Genomic DNA, 19818 nt, shown 5'->3' with positions numbered 1-19818 from the left:
TTATTTATCCCAAAAGTTTCAACTGATGTAAAAAGATAACACTAATGATTATATCTCTAATACTCTATAAACCTCCATTGTACACATTATACAAATATTTCATTAGCTTCTCGTACTTTTCCTTATATAAATTGTTTTACCCATCAGAACTAAACTCTATATTTAAAACAATTAAATTACTCTCAATTCAATCACGAAATCCACTACCATTATTGCACACGCATCACCCCAAACACTATCACTGCCATTTTTTTTATCTCTTCTAATCTCATTTTAAATTACCATTCTCAATCACTTTTATTCAAACAAATATATTTAATTAAATCAAAACAACAATAAAAATAATAATTAAATCTGGGACATAAACTAAACACACACATACATACACTCACACTAGTAGAAGGAAAAGGCAGTGTAATGGTGATGAGAGCCACTGTTGTCGTTGGTGTTAAGCTAGAGTGAGAAAGGGAGAAAGAGAGCTCAATGGAGGAGACAGAGGAGGTGTGGGGAACGATGGCAGTGACTGCAATTTGCAAAGAAGCTGACTGTGCAATTTTGGAATTAATGTATTTTTAATTTGTTTTGAGAATTAGTGAAATTTATTTATTTTATTTTTTGAATAAAACCCATTTCATTTACTTTCAAGTTTCAATTCATCAACTCTTCTCTTCTACATATAATAATTAATACATGCCTCTAAAATGCTTTTGAGAGAATCAATTTTTGTTGGGTTGGGTGAATAATACAATAATGGTTTCTGGATGACTTATTGGCTTTTTAGTGGCAATGGTACATTCAACCAACGCCAAGCCACCAAACTAGTTTCGATGATTCACTTCATTCATAAATTAGAAGTTAATTGTCACTTGTTAGCTTTTGAAACGTATTTATAGCTACCTATAGCTATACCTATATTAGTTAGCATTTTAGAAATAGGAAAAAGAGAATTGTTTATTTTTTGTTCCAATTTATTCATCAAAAGCTAAAATTGCAACTAATTTAGAATTTCAAGCCGAACATCTTAATTAGTGACATTGTCTTACCGAAATTCTTAATTAGTGATTATAACTATCATTTTAATCATGAAATTATCAACAATTAACTTAAATTTTAATAAACTGTTCTTATTAAAAAATTTATCATTCCAATTTCATATGATGATAGATTTTTAATTTGTTTCAGTGCGACAAATTTAGGTAGATGTATTATGACCATCACATAATTTTGGAGTCTAGATCATCATGTTCAGTTTGAATTTGACCTTAAGCCTCAGTTACATTTATTCAACAAAAAATTTAAAATGCAAAATACCGAAAAAAATGGACAAGGAATGCAAATCGTCCTATAACCATGTAGATGATATCTGAATGAGCTAAAATTCTCGTATCAAAACTCTTGTTTTTTTAGTTAGTATTAAGTTTGATGAGAATAATATTCTACAACCAGCAATTCGTTGATTTTCAAATCAATCCATTGACTATCTATTATTTGATTTACTAATCCTTTATATTGGAATGGATGAAGGGTTAAATAGTTTGGCAATTCCTCACGTGGGGTTGAATTCAGAGAATTTTGAATCAGAACTTTCGATTTTTGTTCATCTTTCGCTATAATAATATCTTGAGGTTTGCAGCAATAATTTGACATAGCTATCAAATATTGGAGTAACAGATTTAGGAGCTAGAACATACATCACTAGTACCATGAAGCAAATTATTGCTCTAATTGATTAGCTTCACAGGGTCATGGCCTTTAGTTGGGCACTGTCACAAAGACACAAAGGAAGGTAATGTAGTTTGTAGAGGCGTTCTCAGAGACCATGATGGTAAATTTTTTATCTGTTTTAGTGTGATTTTTTTTTATTTTTGTCAAGTTTTAGTGCGAATTTGGACAGTTGTACTATGACTCTGATAGAGCTCTAGGCCATCTTGTTCGATTTAGATTTGGCCTTAAGCTTCGGTTTCACTCATATATGCACGGAAATGGACTTTAAAGCAATAATTACACTTTGTTGTTAAGACTCCATAAACATGCATTCCACAAGAATTTTGGTTTTGGCTATCGAAAATTGGAATAACATATTTAACAATTGAAACATACATTACCAATATCGTGAAGCAAACGCTTGCACTATTTTATTCCTCCTTGTATTGCATTATGTTTTCATTCTAATTCCATAAGCATTTATTTTTTTTAGAGTAGTCTATTATTAGTCTTCTATTTTTTAGGTGTTTACGCCCCGTTGATTATAAAAAATAATTTATTTCTTAATTAGGTTCAAGATTGTTGATGTAGCTAGGTTCATTTTTTTTCATATCGAAAAAAAAGCATGATGTAACACAATAAAATGGACGTGTGGCAAAAATTTTCACTGCTATGGTGGCAAAAATTTTTACTACTATGTTAACAAATACAAATCGTAACCTACGTTTTGAGTTTTTAAAAATTTTTTGTTTCTAAAAATAACCAAATGCTCGCTGCGTTTTGAGTTTTCGTTTTGAGTTTTCTATTTTTATTTTATTTTAGAGTTGGCTAAACACTGGTTGTGTTTTTGGAGCAATAATAATTAATTTTTTTTGAAACCCACAAACGTAGGTTGTGTTTTAAGAGTGTCAGAAAATTTTTCTTAAAAGCCTCAAAACGTAGGTTGTATTTTGTATAGAAAATAATATTTTAATCGGAAGCCTTGCCTATAAATACAAAACACAATTTTATCCTTTTTCACTTCTCCTCTTGCTCTTTCTTGTATATAGTTCATAGTTGTGAGTCTTTTTGACAATTAGTTGTGTCAAAAAAATCGGTTATGTGAGGTTGAGGTTATGGAAGGTGTTGTAAATTTGTGAGTGTATTATAACGGTGAGATTATACCAAACACACACGAAGGAGTGACTTTTGTTTGTGAATGTCCGTTATCGTTTGCTATTCCATACACTATGAGTTTTGTAGAGTTGAAAAATGGTCTTTGTGATAACATACAAAGTCATATTTCGAAAAACGGTGAGCAACATTTTATATAGGAATTCTGTACAAGTATTTGGTAGACTGATACAGCTTTAAATAATCTCCATCACTGACGACGCAAGTATGCAGTATATGTTCTGTATTTATCGACAAACCTGATTTCACGTGCCGATGATAGAGCTGTACGTTGAGTTTGAACAGCAAATGTGGATTGATGCGGTTGGCGACGATGTCAACGTTGATGAACTCGGGGATATAGATTGGGAAGTAGATAACAATGACAGTGAAGAAGAGTTTGAAGCCAACTATGAAGTCGATAACGAAAATGATGATGGAGACTTGGCAGGCAATCTGGCGGTACAAAATGAGGCGCATGCGATTGTAAGTCAGCACCCCTTTGGCGTTCCGTCTTTTATGTGGACTATGGATCTCGAAGTCATGCATATCTCGAAATTTCCTGAGTATGCGAATATCGGTATATTATCTTATGGTTATTAGTTAAGTTACCACTACCATTAATTTTATTTGCCTTGTCTGATTGACGGTGGTTCGCATGTCGTAGGTGAAGGCAACGTTGCAGCAGAAGATGGTGAGTTTAGTGTTAGAATAGAATTTGGTTCTAGGAATTCGGTGATATCTGCAATCAAAAGCTATACTATCTCTAGAGGAGTTGATTACACTGTTTATGAGTCTGAGTCATAGACATTCAATGCGGAATGCATAGGTTATGGTGCAGGGTGCGATTGGCTTATCCGAGCTAGCTTGATTCAAAAGAAGGAGTGTTGGGAGATCAGGAGATACAATGTCAAACACACATACACCATGGGCACGATTTCACAAGATCATGCCAAGTTGGACTCAGACACAATTGCAGATGCCATTAGGCAATTAGTTGAAGCAGACCCGTCGATAAAGGTGAAGTCTATTATTGCAGAAGTTCAGTCCATGTTCAACTACACTGTAAGTTACCGCAAGGCTTGGTTGAAAAAGCAGAAAATCTGTCGCAAAAGTTTTTGGTAATTGGGAAGTTTCTTACCAAACTCTGCCAGTCTGGTTGAAAGCAATGACTGCAAAGATGCCAAGATCTCGTGTCTAAATAAAAATGATCCCCATTTACCGTGAGAGTGAGGAGGTTCAATGTGTAAGAGTTCTCCATCGCATTTTTTGGAGCTTCTATCCATGTATTATAGCATTTAGGCACTGCAAGCCACTGGTGCAGGTTGATGGCACACACCTGTACGAAAAATATAAAGGTGCATTTCTAGTTGCGATTGCACAAGATTGAATCCAAAACATTGTGCTTATTTGCATTTGCGATAGTCGAGGGTGAGACGGCAGAAGTGCGGAAGTTTTTCCTAACCAATTTGTGGAGATATGTTGTTACCATTGATGGCGTGGGCATTATTTCTGACTGTCATAACTCCGTCGACGCAGCAATAGCTCGCAGTAACGGTGCATGTTCACTACTAAGAGCATGGCACATGTTCTGCATCAGGCACATCGGGTCCAACTTTTTAAGGAGGTTCAAGGCTCCGTATTTGCATAAACTTGTGGTTAACACAGGTATTTGATTTCGCTATTATGGTTTTATTCACATTAATTTTGTGGCATCTACTTATGATTAAATGGTTTGTTCAACAAGCTATTCTAGGACGGAACAGGAATACAACAAAAACTACCAACAACTTAAGGAGTGGGGTGAGGCATATACTCAACTCAATGGTGCGATGAGATCGGTGTTCAGAGATGGGGTGTATTTATCCAGTGGCATAGTCTGTGTCCAAGCAATACAAGATAAACTACAACAGACTACTTCCTCGGTGTCTTCTTTGAATACAAAGATGGGTATATTTATCCGGTGGCGCATTCCATGTCCGTAAATTATACGAATGACCCTGAGACACTCCAACATCCAAACCGCCGCCAATATCAGAAGCACTGACATCTGGCATGCTCGTACTGCCAGTGTCATACAAACCAGAATCACTCATCCCCGGAGCACTCGGTCCACCGTAGTCAAACCAGTGCTGAAGGTGATGTCCCGAAAATTCCTCTTCCTACTGCGGGTATTCATTCAAATCGAATAACTCGATACGCGGTGGTGCGGAAGAACAAGGATGATCTATGTTGAGTTAAGAAATTAACTAAATTAATTATTGATGACAAACATTATTTTTAGCAAAATAAATAATTAGAGTTGTTTAATTAATAAATATACATTGCTAATTATTTATGTTATGTTGCAGGCCATAATTCAAGTTAAGCAGCCCAAATGGTATGAAAATAATATAGCAAGGCTGATGGGTAAATAAACTAGCACAGCCCAAAAGAAACAAAGCCAAAGGATCCAATAGGCCAAACGGGTTGCTTAATAAAAACCGGATCCAAGCCCCTATCCATCCCACAAAGCTTCTCTTGTAAGATTGAATTTTTCACTCCTCCAAAGTAAGCAACGTTCCTCTCCTCTCAAATCAAGTCAAATCATGGCATCAGAAAAGTAAGAAAGAGAAAGAGAGAAAAAGGTTCCTCCCTAAGCTAGTAACCAAAAAAGCAAGAGAGAGAGAGTTGAAGATTGAAACACAGAAGCTAAAACAGAAACTCCAAGCTAAATCAAGCGTAAGAAAGGTAATCCATCTCATCTTGCATGCATCAGATCTTCATCCTTTCTTCCCAACTCTCTGCTCTATCCGAAAATGGCATTCAAAGGAAAAGTTGATCTCTGTTCTTCACTGCTATAAATCCACGGTCACAAGAGATTCTTGGGGACCAAGTTGCATCTCTATGGTTCAGATTTGGTTGACCATTGAAAAACAATTTCGGTTACTCCTTCATGGCTTTCGGCCAAGTTGGAAAAGTAAGAAGCAAAGGTCCTACTTTGATGTTTGAAAAAAAAAGTGAGCTTGTGGGTTGGTGAAGGTCAAGGCTCAAGGTGTTGACCTTGGAAGAAGAACCAAGGAACATGCAAGGCGATAAAAAAAAGGGAAGCTTGCTGTTCATTCAGAAGTAAGGAGAAAAAAACCAGAGTGTGAGAACAGTGTTCTGTTAGGAAGTTCATCTACTTGGATAATGCTTTCTTTCAAAGAAGCATTCGGCCAATACTAAAGAACTCAAGCTGAGGTTTGTGAATCTGGTTTTGCACATAGCAAAGAGGCTGCTGCTGAAGTCAATCTCCTTCATGTTTTACTGATTGTAATGTACTTTTCTAAGTTTATCTTTCTGTAATTTCTTGTGAGAAAAGGCATTGTGAGAAAGCTTAAGAAAAAGACATGAGTGAAAAAAGGCTGAGAGATACACTTGAGAGAAAAGCCTAGAGTTATTTTCTGATTTCTTTAGGTATGTCTATGTCTTGTATCTTGTACCTATAAGGTATCTCTTTCTTAGTTGGGTTAGCACTAAGAGGTATAGTTAGGTACTAGCATAGCCAATGTCAAGTTAGGTTAGAACTTGAGTGTGAAAAGATTGGGTCAATCCTGTGTTATTGGTGTATGTAATACTGTTAACTATAGTGAAATTCTTCCATAGTTGTGGAGGAGACTGGATGTAGGTTGCATAGCACAAGGCAACCGAACCAGGATACTTGCTGGTGTTAGCTTTTCTCTTCTCTGCTGTGTTCTGTTTTCTAATTTTTATGAGACAAAAACAAATTGTCTCATAAATTTTTGATGCTCAGTTCGAACAGAATCAGAATTGCAAAGTTATTTTAAAAGGGTAATAACAGCAAAATCAAAGGAAGGCATAGATTCAACCCCCCTTCTCTAAGCCTACCACAACCTTCAATCTACATGACCGGATGATCGATCCATGTCGAAGTCACTGACATGACCTGATGTGGCATGACGAGAAGCAAAGTGCTTAGAAGCAGCAGGCCCTTGCTGTTCTGGTGACGGAAATAGATAATATGTATCTCTCAGGACCTGAGACAAGCTGATGGTGTCAGATCCATCCAACGGACTAAACTGACCATCTGCTGAAATAACCATCTGTTGTATGTAGGGTTCAGCTGCCTGAGGTGGTTGTGGTTTCGGTATGTATGGTTGTTGTTGCTCCCACGCCGGTCAATGATGTTGGTCGTAGGCCGGTGCTTGGAACTGCTGGACATATGCCGGGTCTTGAAAATGCTGCTCATACCTTGGCATCTAGAACTGGTGCTCATATGCCAGGGCCTGAAAGTGGGTCTCTTAGCTATGATTTTTATCATAGTTATTAGAACCGAACCGGTATGACCAAGTCATCGGATCACTGATTCAACCGGTGGGTCACTGATTCACCCGGTTAACCCGATCATAAATTAAAAAAATTATAAATTATAAAATTATATAGATAAAATTAAAATAATGTCTTAAAACTAAAAATTCAACTCTTTATAAACATTAATAATTTAATATCAATTTTTAAACTAGTTTCTCATACAAAATACTTTCTCAATTTAAATAAACAAGGACAAGCGAAAAATAACACAATCGGTAAATCAAGTTCAATGGGTGATATCAAAGTCAGCATCAATATCTTCTTTGGAGCTTGATCAATATTTCCCTCATTTTAAAATTCTAGCAAAAGAAACAACCACCAAAGTTTTTAAGCAACAAAAGATTTAGCTATTCAAGTATTCAACAAAAAAGTTTTTAAGCAACACAGCAACAACCACAAGAGTTCACTGATGAGAATCAACAAATTTAACCACTCAAGTATTCAACTAATCAATATTATCTAGCAACAAAATTTAACTCATTGACGTTATCCAGCAAAAAATAATTTGCTCTGGTTCAGCTACTCTAAAAAATTAAATACAACAGCAACAACCACTAGATTCAACAATTCTAACTAAAATTTGCTCAAGTTCAATAACAACTCTAAAAAAAATCAAATACAACAACAACAACCTCTAGATTCAACAACAATTCTATCTAAAATTTGCTCAGGTTCAGCAATAACTCTAAAAATCCAAATGCAACAGCAACAACTTATAGATTCAACAACAATTCTAACTAAAATTTGCTCAGCTTCAACAACAACTCTAAAAAATTAAATACAACAGCAACAATCACCAAATTCAACAACAATTCTAATTAAAATATGCCCAGGTTCAAAAATAATTCTAATTTCATTGAAATTACACTGAACCAATGAAAGAACAGGGTTGAAAATTGAAGGGAGCTCACTTGGTTGACTGGTTTTGAGACCACGACACAAGAATACGACGACCACCACCACCACTCGAGGGAGCAGATGCTGCTTGACTAGTTCCGGCGTCTGCTTCTGCCGCCGACGAAGTGAACGTAGGAGCACGAGACCGCGAGGACGACCGAGGTGAGGGGACGAGGTGAGAGACTGAGAGACTGACGAAGTGAGGCCGTGAGAGACTGAGAGTGACAACTGACGCGGTAAGGGAAGAGACGAATGAGTGATGAGGTGAAGGTGAGAACGTGAGCTACCGTGAATGATGGACTATCGAGCTCGAGAGAGAAAAGACACGAGGCTAGCTGGGTGTTAGGGGTGGGTTCAAATTCCATTCAGATTAGGGACATTAGCTATTAGGGTTTCATACTTTATTCATTCAAATCAACATAGGGGGAGAGGGGCTTGAAACGATGCCGTTGCAAGCATTTAAAAAAAAAAAGTGACCCGGACCGGGTTAAATCAACTGGCCAAGTCACCAGTTTTAAAGTCAAATCGGGTTTTACCGGGTCCAGTGCTTGTCCAATTCGGCAAGTGGCTCGGTCCGGCTAGGTGATCAGGTGACTGAATTTTCGGTCGAATCGACCGGGTCGAGTCGGGTTTGATATCACTGATTTTTATAACAATTTTATAACAAACATTACATTGACTAACAGGTCTAAAATGAGAAAAAATTTTAGGTCTAGGTACTTTAGGAATAATAAAGATGAGAGTATGGTTAACTGCTGAAATAAGAGATGGTTTCCTAAAAATTCGCTGAATCCAAAGAATGAGAGAGTCTTTAATAGTATTAAAACGGAAATCACTTCATCAAACACATCAAGGCATCAAATGGAATTAAAGTGAATTAAATTTAGCAATTTAAAGGCCTAAAAAGCATGTTTTCATGTTATGCACAATTTAGGAAGAATTCACAAAACTATGCTATTTTAGTGAATAAATGTAGAAAAAATTAATAAAATCTACCAAATTCAATACAAAATAAACCATAAAATTATGGTTTATCAAGTATCCCATGAGAATTGGAAGAACTTAGCTGGTAAACCATCCCGACTAGGTGCCTTACAACTTTCCATATTAAAGACAACATTTTAACTTTATCCATGGAGACATTTTTTTTCATATAGTCCAGATCAGCAACTGAAATAGAAGAGAAAACACCTGGAAATAGGAAAAGGTGAAATCTCATGTTCCTTACAATATAACATTTTGAAAAAGGATACATCAATGGCCTTAAGAGTATTGGGATTATCAATCCAATTGCCATCGGTGTCCATGAGAGCCATAACTTTATTCCTTCTTCTCTAGCCATTTACATTTTGATGAAAATATTTTGTATTTTTTGTCACCAAAATTGATAATCTTGCATCTAGACATCTGCTACCAGTATCTCTCCTTCTGAATAATAATAGTTTCATATTCCAATCAAAAGTCCTTTTGAAGCTTATTTACGAAAACGTTATATTCTAACGAGAGCTTCTGATTTATTCCCTCCATTCTATGCATGATAAGATTTTTTCCCTAAAAATATGTCCAAAGATGTCTCCTTCTCTTTTCCAACTATTGTCCACCAGATTTTTGTAAATTTTATGAAGAATTCATGGTGCTAAAAAACGAAAAGGTTTCTCTCTCTTTCTACCATCAATTGGTTGAACTCTAATACAATAGGTAAATTGTTTGATATGAGTTTGGGTAAGTACTTAACTCCCACAGCAGCAAAGAGATTAGTGAACTCCACGTTGCACAAGAACCTATTAAGTCTCCTTTTAGTACCTCCTCTTTGCCAAGTGAAAGGTGGACTACAAAAACCCATGTCATTTAGCCGATAATTAATAATGCAAGCATTGAACTTTTTGTAATCTTGGGAGATGGTTGAGCTTTCCTCGGTGTCATTAAGGGATAAAATAGTTAAAATCCTCTCCATCACACTAGAGCTTAGAAATATTAGATGCTAAAAACTCAAGGTCATCTTAAAATTGCCTTCTTTTCACCAAGTGGGGACTACCATACATGACAGTGAACCACCTCGTATTATTTCCAGAGTTAGATATCTTTATGTGTATGAATTGTTCTTGAATGTTGTTGGGTTTAACATTCCAAAAAGTCTTATTCCACAAGCACTAAATACCCCCGAGAATCCATTCACATCACTTATACACCAAGAGTTGAAACCCATCTTATTGATAATATTTTCAACTTTTCTACCTAAGACATGAGTTTCAATTAAAACACATAAGTTAATCTTATATATTTGAGAAAGATCTTTAATAATATGAAGGAACCCTTAACAACTATTCCTCTACAATTTTAAACCAATAAATTCATGATAAACATAAAAGTTAAGGGTTGAGAAAACATCCTAATAAACAGAAAAAGCTCAATCCTCCATAGGCTTGGAACTTAAGGGAGATTCCCCCATAACTATATGCTGCTCTTGTGCATTCATATCATCATCTCCGTGTAAAGGTTTTGGTTCCCCTAAGTCAAGAGGCTATTTGATAGAGCTTCCTTCGAAAAAGTGTTGAGCACCCTGTCCCCTTATTTGAGCGACAATAGAGGAAGTAATGTATCACTAATGTCAGTTACAAAAACAAATTTACCATTTTCATACTTCTTTGCAAGAATATTTTGTAGCTTACTAAATTTCTTCCAATAATCTTGATATCCTCCTTTCTCGCTTATCTTGATGTTTGAGCTGTCCACATCAATAATGGGAGGTTGGATGTTTTTATTAATTATAACTTGCTTGCTTTCTTGTTTAGATTAGTTCTGATTTTTTTTTGTTTTTTCTTACTTAGATCGGTAACTTTTTCCTTAATGTGTGGAACCCCATATTTGCCTTTATGAGAAATCTTTAGAGCATTAAAATTGTTGCTATTTTTTCTACCCATTTACAGAGTAGATCTTTCTCAGTATTCAAGTTTGTGTTTAATAGCTGTTGGTGTATTAATTTCTTTTTAATTGTTGTTATTGTAATCCCCTTCATTTGAGGAACCAGGTCTTCTTCAGACAAAACTTGATACCTGACCGAATAAAAGCTTTTTTTTCCTCTTGGATTCTCTTCTAATTTTTATTTGAGCTTCCTATTATTTCTCTTGATAAGCATCCAAGGGCCAAAGGGATTTCCTTCATTAATTCCATTATTTTTCCATTTCCAGCTATTTCTCCCTGATTAATGGATTCTATTTCATGATTTCTCGCTGCAAGAGATTCTTTCCTTGATTGGTGACCATCTCCCAACAGTCCACTCTTATTTCTCTTTCTAACGCATGCCTTCCTGTTTAATCTTTCCGATCGCCCTCTGTAGTAGTCTCCACCATGCGAGTAAGCATATCTCTAATTAGTTCATCACAATTTTTTACTCTATGACCGTAGCAACCACACTTGAAACAAATTTGATGGAGCCCTTTGTATTCCAATCTGGAATCCTTCCCAAGAGTCGAAAAAGAAGGGATGAGCTTTTGTTGCAGATTTATTTCCACGCAAATTAAAAAAAAATGTACCTTTAGAGTGGATGAATGTGAGTTCATCAACCTTTACCATCGTACCTAAGACTTTTCCAACCTTCCACAAGAAATATATAATTCAACCAGAAGGTTAGAAATTCTCATCCAAACAGCCATTTTCTGAATATTCATGTCTTGGAAAATAAATATAGGCCTCCATCTCTGAATCAATAGGTAATGATCTGCAACCATCCATAGTCCCTCAAAGAGGGCATGGGAATAATCTCCTAATCAAAGAATCAAATTAAGAAGAAATCTTTCTCTAGTTCCATGACTTAGACCACATCTTTTCTTATTCAAGATTAAATCTTCTCCAATTTTTTAACCTTGTGGAAGAAAAATCACAAGCCCATTGACGACAGTATTAATTGAAGATTGCAAGGAGATAAATATTGGAAGTTATGTTAGAGAAAATCATTATTTAGATAGATTTGATTCTATTTTAGTTTTGATTCTGTTCTAATTTGAATTTTAAATTAGGGTTAGTATTTAAGGTAGAGGGAGACTCTCCGAAGGGGGCTTCTCTTCTTCGGCAAATTTGAGTTTTAATTTCTTAAGGATTTCAAGGACAAACATGAGTTTCTAATTCTCCTAAGTTAAGGTTAGGAGCTCTGTTGATTCTATGGATTAATGTTTTAAGCTTTTCTACCTTTGATTTATGCATTGATATCTTTTCAAGAAAATATTTTCGTTCTTCATCTTAAAAGGTCTGAATGTGTTGGGAAACAATTCTTCTCCGATTTAAATTTTTTTAACTTATTGAAAAAGTTAATTAATTGAATTAAACTTGAAAATTGATTCTTATAATTCTTAAGTTTTGAAACTGGATTACCTTCATTGTACCTGTCTTTCCATAGCTAATAGATTTAGATTCTTATCGAGAGGCTTCACAATAAGAGATCATTTTCAAGGTTTGCATCATTCATCATATTCTTCAAGCAAAATATCAATGTTAGGCTTAGGATTGAAAAGAATGTCTAGTTCTACGTTAAGAGCTATGAGATCTTCATCTGACTCATACTCCTCGGCAATTAGGTCTCCTATCTCTTGAAGATTCAAGTTGTCAAAATCATTGTCAACCACCATATCTCGATTAGACACCTTTTGACGAGTAAATTGTTTCTTTGACACGTCATCACCACTTTTATTATTGGATGAATTGAAAGCTATCTCTTCATCAGCCATGTTTTTATGGATCTAATTTGCCTCCACTTTCACATTGTATGTTAATGGATCTTCTACCATATTTTTTAATGGAGTTACATCATTTAGTTCATTCATTTTAACTTTTTTTATGTTTTTTGTTACTGGATCTTTTTGTCCGGTAACCGCTTCTCTAGATTGACAGTAAAGTTCTCAGGGTTTATGGAGAAAAAAATGGTCGTTTGTTTAAATTTAAAGCTTAACATTATGTTTGGATATAAAAAAAAAAATAAAAAAAAAGAAAATAAGAGGAAAGAAAATGAGAGAAGAGAAAATAAAAGGAAAAATGGAGTTATTGTGTGTTGTTTGGATAAAAAGAAAATAAAAAAAAATTTCCTTTGTTTGGATAGAAAAAAAAATAAAAAAATCATAATAGTATAAAATTACATTAATATCCTTATAATAAAAAATAGAAATATTTTTATTTATTTATATTTTATAGTATTTTATAAATATTATAAAAGATTATAATTTTATATATTTGATTTAAATTATTTATCTAATACATATATAATGTTTAAATGTGAATCTCTATTATAATAATATATTAAAATTATTAATTGCTTGTAATGGAGAGAAATTTTTTTTAATAGAATTTATACCAAATTTTTTTTCTTTCTATTTTTTTAACATCTAAACAAAAAAATTTCACTTTTTTTATTATTATTTTTTTTATTTTCTCTTAAACCAAATATAGTGTAACAGTATACTATAAAGGAAAAAAAAGTACATTGCAAATTTGCAATACATAAAATCATTAATGATGATTTAGGTCTTATTACCCGTCGTTCATATTATTGGGTTTGGCAAAATGAAGCAATCACCTGCTTCTAATCCAACTGTTACTATTACTGAGAATACTAACCTTGAAAATGGAAATTAACAAGAAGAAAAAGGAAAAAAGAAAGAAAAATTATTAAATAAACATGGCATGAAACAGAAGGCGGTAAACGTGTCACCTCATGAGTGTTACACCAAACACACAGGATTGTGATTCCACTGCATGCGATCCCACCCCGTCAACCAAACAGAACACACTAGTACAAAGTACAAACAAGTCAAGTGCGCCCCTTTTTATATTTGGTGATTGTTATCATGTCTAAAATTATTGTCTAATTTATTAGAAAAATTAAGAATTAATATTTAATTTTAAAATTATAAAAATAAATCATTTTAAATGTTTAATTCCATTTCAAAAGAAAAATATACAAAAATTTGGCACCAAATTATAAATCACAAAATCCATTCTTATATTTTTTCAAAAACCTCACTATCCTGCGCCGGGTAAGCGTAATGCGCACCCACTACTATTTACCGTTTACCCTTTTCCCTAACACGCACGACGAGTGCGCTCTACGCACCTTGCGTGTCCAAGTCCAACTCTTTCTCATCTCTAGTTAAACACCGTTGACTACAATAAATCTCACACTTTTCCCATTTTTTCTATTTTCTTAACATTTTCGTTTTTCAAAATTTTTCTTCATATACTATGACCGCACCGCCACTCGCCGGAAAATCTTCGCCGGTGTATTTTCCAACTTCCGCTTCTCTCTTCGATAACGTCCTTTAGCTTTCGGTACTATTCTCTGTCTTCTGCACATATCTTCTTCCCCGCTTCTAGCTTATTGCATTTTGGCCGTGTCTGAAACTTAGGGTTCCTGGAACCCTAGACGCCGCTTCCGGAACTTCTCCATGACATTCGGAGTGAGATTTTGGAGTTTTTCAGCTGATTAGGTTGGATTGGTGGCTGCATCTTGTTGTTCTCTGTTTCTGTGATTTTTTTTTTTCGATTCTGTTTACGGAAGTTCTTGAGAATGAAGCGATTGAGGTCAAGCGAAGATCTCCACTCGTACGGTGACAAGAATGGCTGCAAGGATTCGAATCTGAACCGGTCATTTTCGTCGTCGCAGCGAAACTTCTACTATAAGCCTGACAGTGCACCGCGGAAAGGCTCGCTATCTTCGTCATCGTCTTCTCGCCATGACAGAGATCGAACGTTGGATGAGGATCGGGAGGGTTCAAGGGTGATTCGGAAGCGATCGGAACATGATTTCGACGGTTTCGATCGGAGGAAGGGGTTTGATCGGTACAGAGACGGTGGCGGTTACGGCGGCGGTGGAGGAGGAGGAGATAGAAGTTTGATTCACCGGTCAGAGAGCTTCTGCGGAGGTTCGAGGAGGGAGGCGGAAGCAGAGGGAGTAGTAGAGTTTCTTCGACGGCAGAGGAGAGGGTGGTGAGGTCGCCGAAGGGTTTGAGGGATGTGAAGTCGCCGACATGGTCGAAGGACTCAGAAAGTGAGCAATCGAAGAAGAGGTCTTCGTCTCCGAGAGTATCGCTGAGAGATGACAAGTCCAAGTCCAAGTCTAAGTCACCAACTTGGTCCAAGGACTCAGAAAGTGAGCAATCAAAAAGTTGTGAGCGGTCCAAGAGTGTTGAGCAGTTTAAGAGCGTTGAGCAGTCTAAGAATGTTGAGCAACCCAAGAGTGTTGAGCAGTCGAAGAGCATTGAGGTGAAGAAAACCGAGGAGTTGCAGGTTCAGAGTGGAAGCAGCAGTGAAATGGAAGAAGGGGAGTTAGAACCTGAGCCTGCTCCTGCTCCTGTTCCTCAGGCTGAACCAGAGGCGGCTCTCAAAGTTGCTTCTGAAAGTGAAGAACGCAAGGATTCTGCCCTTTTGGAGAATGCTGAGAAGGAAGTCATGAATGAATGTGAGGTCAATGCTACAAAGGCTGCAAAGGGCGATACACAATTATATGAGGAAAAACCTAATATGGACATTGATTCTGAGGTGAAAAATGCAGAAAAGGAAGCCGATAAGGTGCAAGATGTTCAAGACAATCCTGCGAAGGATGTTCCTGTTGCTAATACTGAAGTCAAACTGGCTCGTGATGTTGTTAATAGAAAAGAGGAGTGTTTGAAGGCTGACGATTCTGAGTGCAAGGAGGAAACAAAGAAGGATGCATATTTGGCGATGTCTGTGGTTAACGAAGAGGAGCAGAAACAGGACAAGGCTGTAGATTTAAAAGCTAGCGCAGGTCTTGACAAACCAGAGTTAAATGATGAAGTCTCAAAAGAGAATGAAGCTCCAAAAGAAGTGAATAGGGAATTCATGGCGGAGGGTGTGGCCAACAACATCAAGGATAAAGGGAAAAGCGTCTCTGTTACCCCAACTAATGTTGCCCATTCTTCAGAAGATGGCTTGTGGACTGATAGAGGATCAAGAGATCTTGCCACATGCTCTGCTGATGTTATGGACGGCCCTAGCACCAGAGGATTCGAGTTATTTTCTAGATCTCCTGTCAGAAAACCGGAGAAAAAGGAGCAGTCAGGTCTCAGCAAGAAGGATGATGGTCTTGGAATGGAGCAGCTTGATCTTTCTCTTAGCTTACCAAATGTTCTGTTACCTATTGGTTCTCATGAGATGGCAACGCAAGCCCCTGGATCCCCCAGTCAAGCTCGGAGTGTGCAGTCTTTAAGTACTACATTTTGTACCAACTCAGATGGTTTTACTGCATCAATGTCTTTTTCAGGTTCCCAATCTCTCTACCACAATCCAAGCTGTTCTCTAACAAAAAATGTAGTTGACTATGAACAATCTGTTGGCAGCCGCCCCTTATTTCAGGGAATTGATTGGCAAAGCCTATCTCAGAATGATCCCAAACATAAAGAAGTTCCTTATAGCAAGATAACTTCTGCAAATGGAAATGGTTCATTTTACCAATCTCAAGCATCATGGGGTGTTTTAGATGGTCAAGTTGTGAAGGGTCAACAATCTAGGGTCCTAGAAGGAAGCTCAAAAATGGGCAGCGGACTTGACAGGCAATTGAGTTTTCAGAAGCAGTTTTCGGGACAGTCAAGACGCCATGATGATGTTAGATCTCCTACACACAGTGCTGGGTCTCATGACATTGGGTCAAATTATAGTCGTGAGAAAAAGGGGGAAGCCAAGGATAGGAGTAGTGGTAGTTTGTATCGAACTACTAGCCAAAAGGAGCAAGAACAAATTCTGATGGGTGGAATTGACTTTGTTGAGACTATCATTGCAAAACTGGTTTCTGAACCAGTGAATGCGACGACTCGAAAGTTCCATGAAATGGGAGGACAGCCTGTAGCGTTTCTGAAGGAGGGCATTAGGGAAATCATGCTTAATCCAGATAAGCACGGGCAAATACTTGCTTTTCAAAAAGTTCTGCAGAATAGGTCTGACATAACCGTGGATGTCTTACTAAAGTGTCATCGAGTACAACTGGAAATTTTGGTTGCTTTAAAAACTGGTTTAACCCATTATCTTCACATAGACAACAGCATTCCATCTTCTGATTTAGCTCAAGTTTTTCTGAACCTAAGATGTAGGAATCTTTCATGTCGAAGCCAATTGCCTGTGGATGAATGCGATTGCAAGGTTTGTACACAGAAGAGTGGTTTTTGCAGGGAATGCATGTGTCTGGTGTGTTCTAAGTTTGACAACGCATCAAATACATGTAGTTGGGTTGGGTGTGATGTTTGCCTTCACTGGTGTCATACTGACTGTGGGTTACGGGAGTCTTATATTAGAAATGGTCACAGTACTACTGGGACAAGAGGAATGACAGAGATGCAGTTTCATTGTATTGCTTGTGATCACCCGTCTGAGATGTTTGGCTTTGTCAAGGAGGTGTTTCAAAATTTTGCAAAAGATTGGCCAGTTGAAACCCTCTGCAAGGAGCTTGAATATGTGAAGAGAATTTTTAATGCCAGCAAGGACATGAGAGGGAGACAACTGCATGAGATTGCAGATCAAATGCTACCAAGGCTGGTAAACAAGTCGAACCTTTCTGAGGTTTTGAGGCACGTAATGTCTTTCCTTGTTGGTGAGTAACATATTTCTTGATAATTACATTATTGATAAATTACAACGCTTTGTTATTTCAATACTTTTAGCTGAATTCTACACTGTATATCGGTAAAATTTCCACAAGAACATATGGGTAAATCTTATAATACTGAGTTATATTTGCTGTCTGAATGACATACACCAAAAGGTTTTGGTTGTCAGATTTGAGTGAATTCTGAAAACTTGAGAACGGGATGAATCTGAGTATGGTAATTTGTTTTGCTCTGCAGTGTGTCATTCTGTTATACACTTAGATCTGTATTTTATGTAATTTGAACTCTATTCATGAATTTAAGTCGAAGGCAGGAAATCTAATACTGCAGTTTTTCGTATTTGTATCATGCCTAATTGCCTATAAAGCATACTATTTCAGATCTCAGATTGTGCTATTTCCTAAGTTTGATTTTATTTTTTCATGTTTAAATTCCTAGTGCTTTCAAGCTAAATTGTGTTTGCATCTTTTTACCCTACATGTTGTCCATATTTCAGATGGGGATTCTTCCAAATTAGCCATGGCTACAAACTTATCTGGGAAGGAACGAAGTAAGGAAATCAAAGGGGTAGCTGGGCCAAGCCAGGAAGCTTCTTGGCTGAAATCTACTTATTCGGAGAAGAAACCTGTGTTAGAAAGGCCAGCAAACATCCTTACCAGCTTTGATCAAAATGATAAAAGGACACTGGCGCCTGAGCTGCAAATGAGCATTGTCCCAAAAGACTTCTGTTTTGATGAATTGGAGAGTGTAGTTAAAATCAAACAAGCAGAGGCTAAAATGTTTCAGTCACGTGCTGATGATGCAAGAAGAGAAGCTGAAGGGTTGAAACGTATTGCCCTTGCAAAGAGTGAGAAAATTGATGAAGAGTATACTCAGCGAATTGCGAAGCTGCGACTGGGTGAGACAGAGGAAATGCGTAGGCAGAAACTCGAAGAACTTCAAGCATTAGAACGGGCACATCTGGAGTATTTCAACATGAAAAGGAGAATGGAGGCAGACATTAAAGATCTTTTATCTAAAATGGAAGCTACTAAAAGGAGTCTTGCCCTGTGAAGCTGACAACACTCTAGAATAGTTCTTTCAGGTAAATGTAATCTTCCATCTTATAATTTGTAGGTTTCAATTCCATCTTAATGTTATGAGTTACTGTAGTTTCTGATCCATAGATTGATGTATCTATCTGCTGTTGTAGTTCATTTGGGATTCAAGCTGCTAACCAAGATCTTGTACAGAGATTCCAACAGTTAATTACTCTTATTAAACAATTGGAATTACAAAAGCTATTTAAACTAGATTACTATTAAAACACCCTTGCAAGAATTCCCACTATTTGGCTGCATTTGCTAAGCAGAATTTTTCTACCGACTCACAAGAGGAAAAGGATAAACTTAGCTACATATTGTGCTTTAAAAGTTTGCCTAGAGTCGAGACCTTAATCTTCGGTGTGTTGTTTTTATCGCAAATACTCCACGAAACTTCTGAGAGGGTTTTTTACTGTTTTATTTCATGTGTTGGTCTATCGTAATGCTCACTGTTTATCATTCCAATTTTTATGCCAGTTTGAATTTTGAGAGTAAACTATTATTTTTACCTATGAAAGTTTTAAACGCTGACAAATTTACTCACGAAGAAAAGAAATTGAAGTTCTACCAATGAAAATTGAAGTTTTACCGATGAAAGATGAGTACAAAATTTTTCAAATACTAAAAAATTACTTAAAAATTCTAAATTACCTTCTTCCAACCTCAGTTAACCTCACTACTTATTACTCCCAATCACCAATGCAAGTATAAGCAACAAATTATTTTTCTTCTGAACAAAACTCAACTACTTGATTGTTTTGTTTACCTCCTTGATTCTGATAATTGTTCCCTCCTCCCTTCTTTCCTCCATTATTGCCCTGAACTTGGAACAGCCGGCCGGCCCACCACCACTGCCACTGCCTTGCTTTTCGTTATCTCCTTCACCACCACTGCCACCAACCCCACCCTTGGGAGCATTTGTGAACTGTGATGGTTCCCATTCATCATCATGTTGGACTTTCCGTTCACCATCATGGGGCTTGGGGCTGCTTCATCTTGTTGGGAGGAGGAAGCGTGTCTATGTCATC

At 36.6% G+C, this 19818-nt stretch overlaps 1 protein-coding gene across 1 annotated transcript; it reads left to right on the top strand.

The window, feature by feature from the left end:
* The first annotated feature begins 14269 nt into the window (after positions 1 to 14269).
* Positions 14270 to 19103, top strand: LOC107477488 (protein OBERON 4). Its single transcript, XM_021137623.2, is given in 3 exon segments — positions 14270 to 15026; positions 15029 to 17692; positions 18205 to 19103. Coding segments are annotated over 3 exon segments (3588 nt in total). The 5' UTR covers positions 14270 to 14659; the 3' UTR covers positions 18762 to 19103.
* The last annotated feature ends 715 nt before the right edge of the window (positions 19104 to 19818 follow it).

This window comes from Arachis duranensis, chromosome 3 (genome assembly GCF_000817695.3).
Source record: "Arachis duranensis cultivar V14167 chromosome 3, aradu.V14167.gnm2.J7QH, whole genome shotgun sequence".
In the NCBI taxonomy this organism is placed as follows: domain Eukaryota; kingdom Viridiplantae; phylum Streptophyta; class Magnoliopsida; order Fabales; family Fabaceae; genus Arachis; species Arachis duranensis.
The sequence above is the reverse complement of the archived record's forward strand: the minus strand, read 5'-3'. Positions and strand labels throughout refer to the sequence as shown.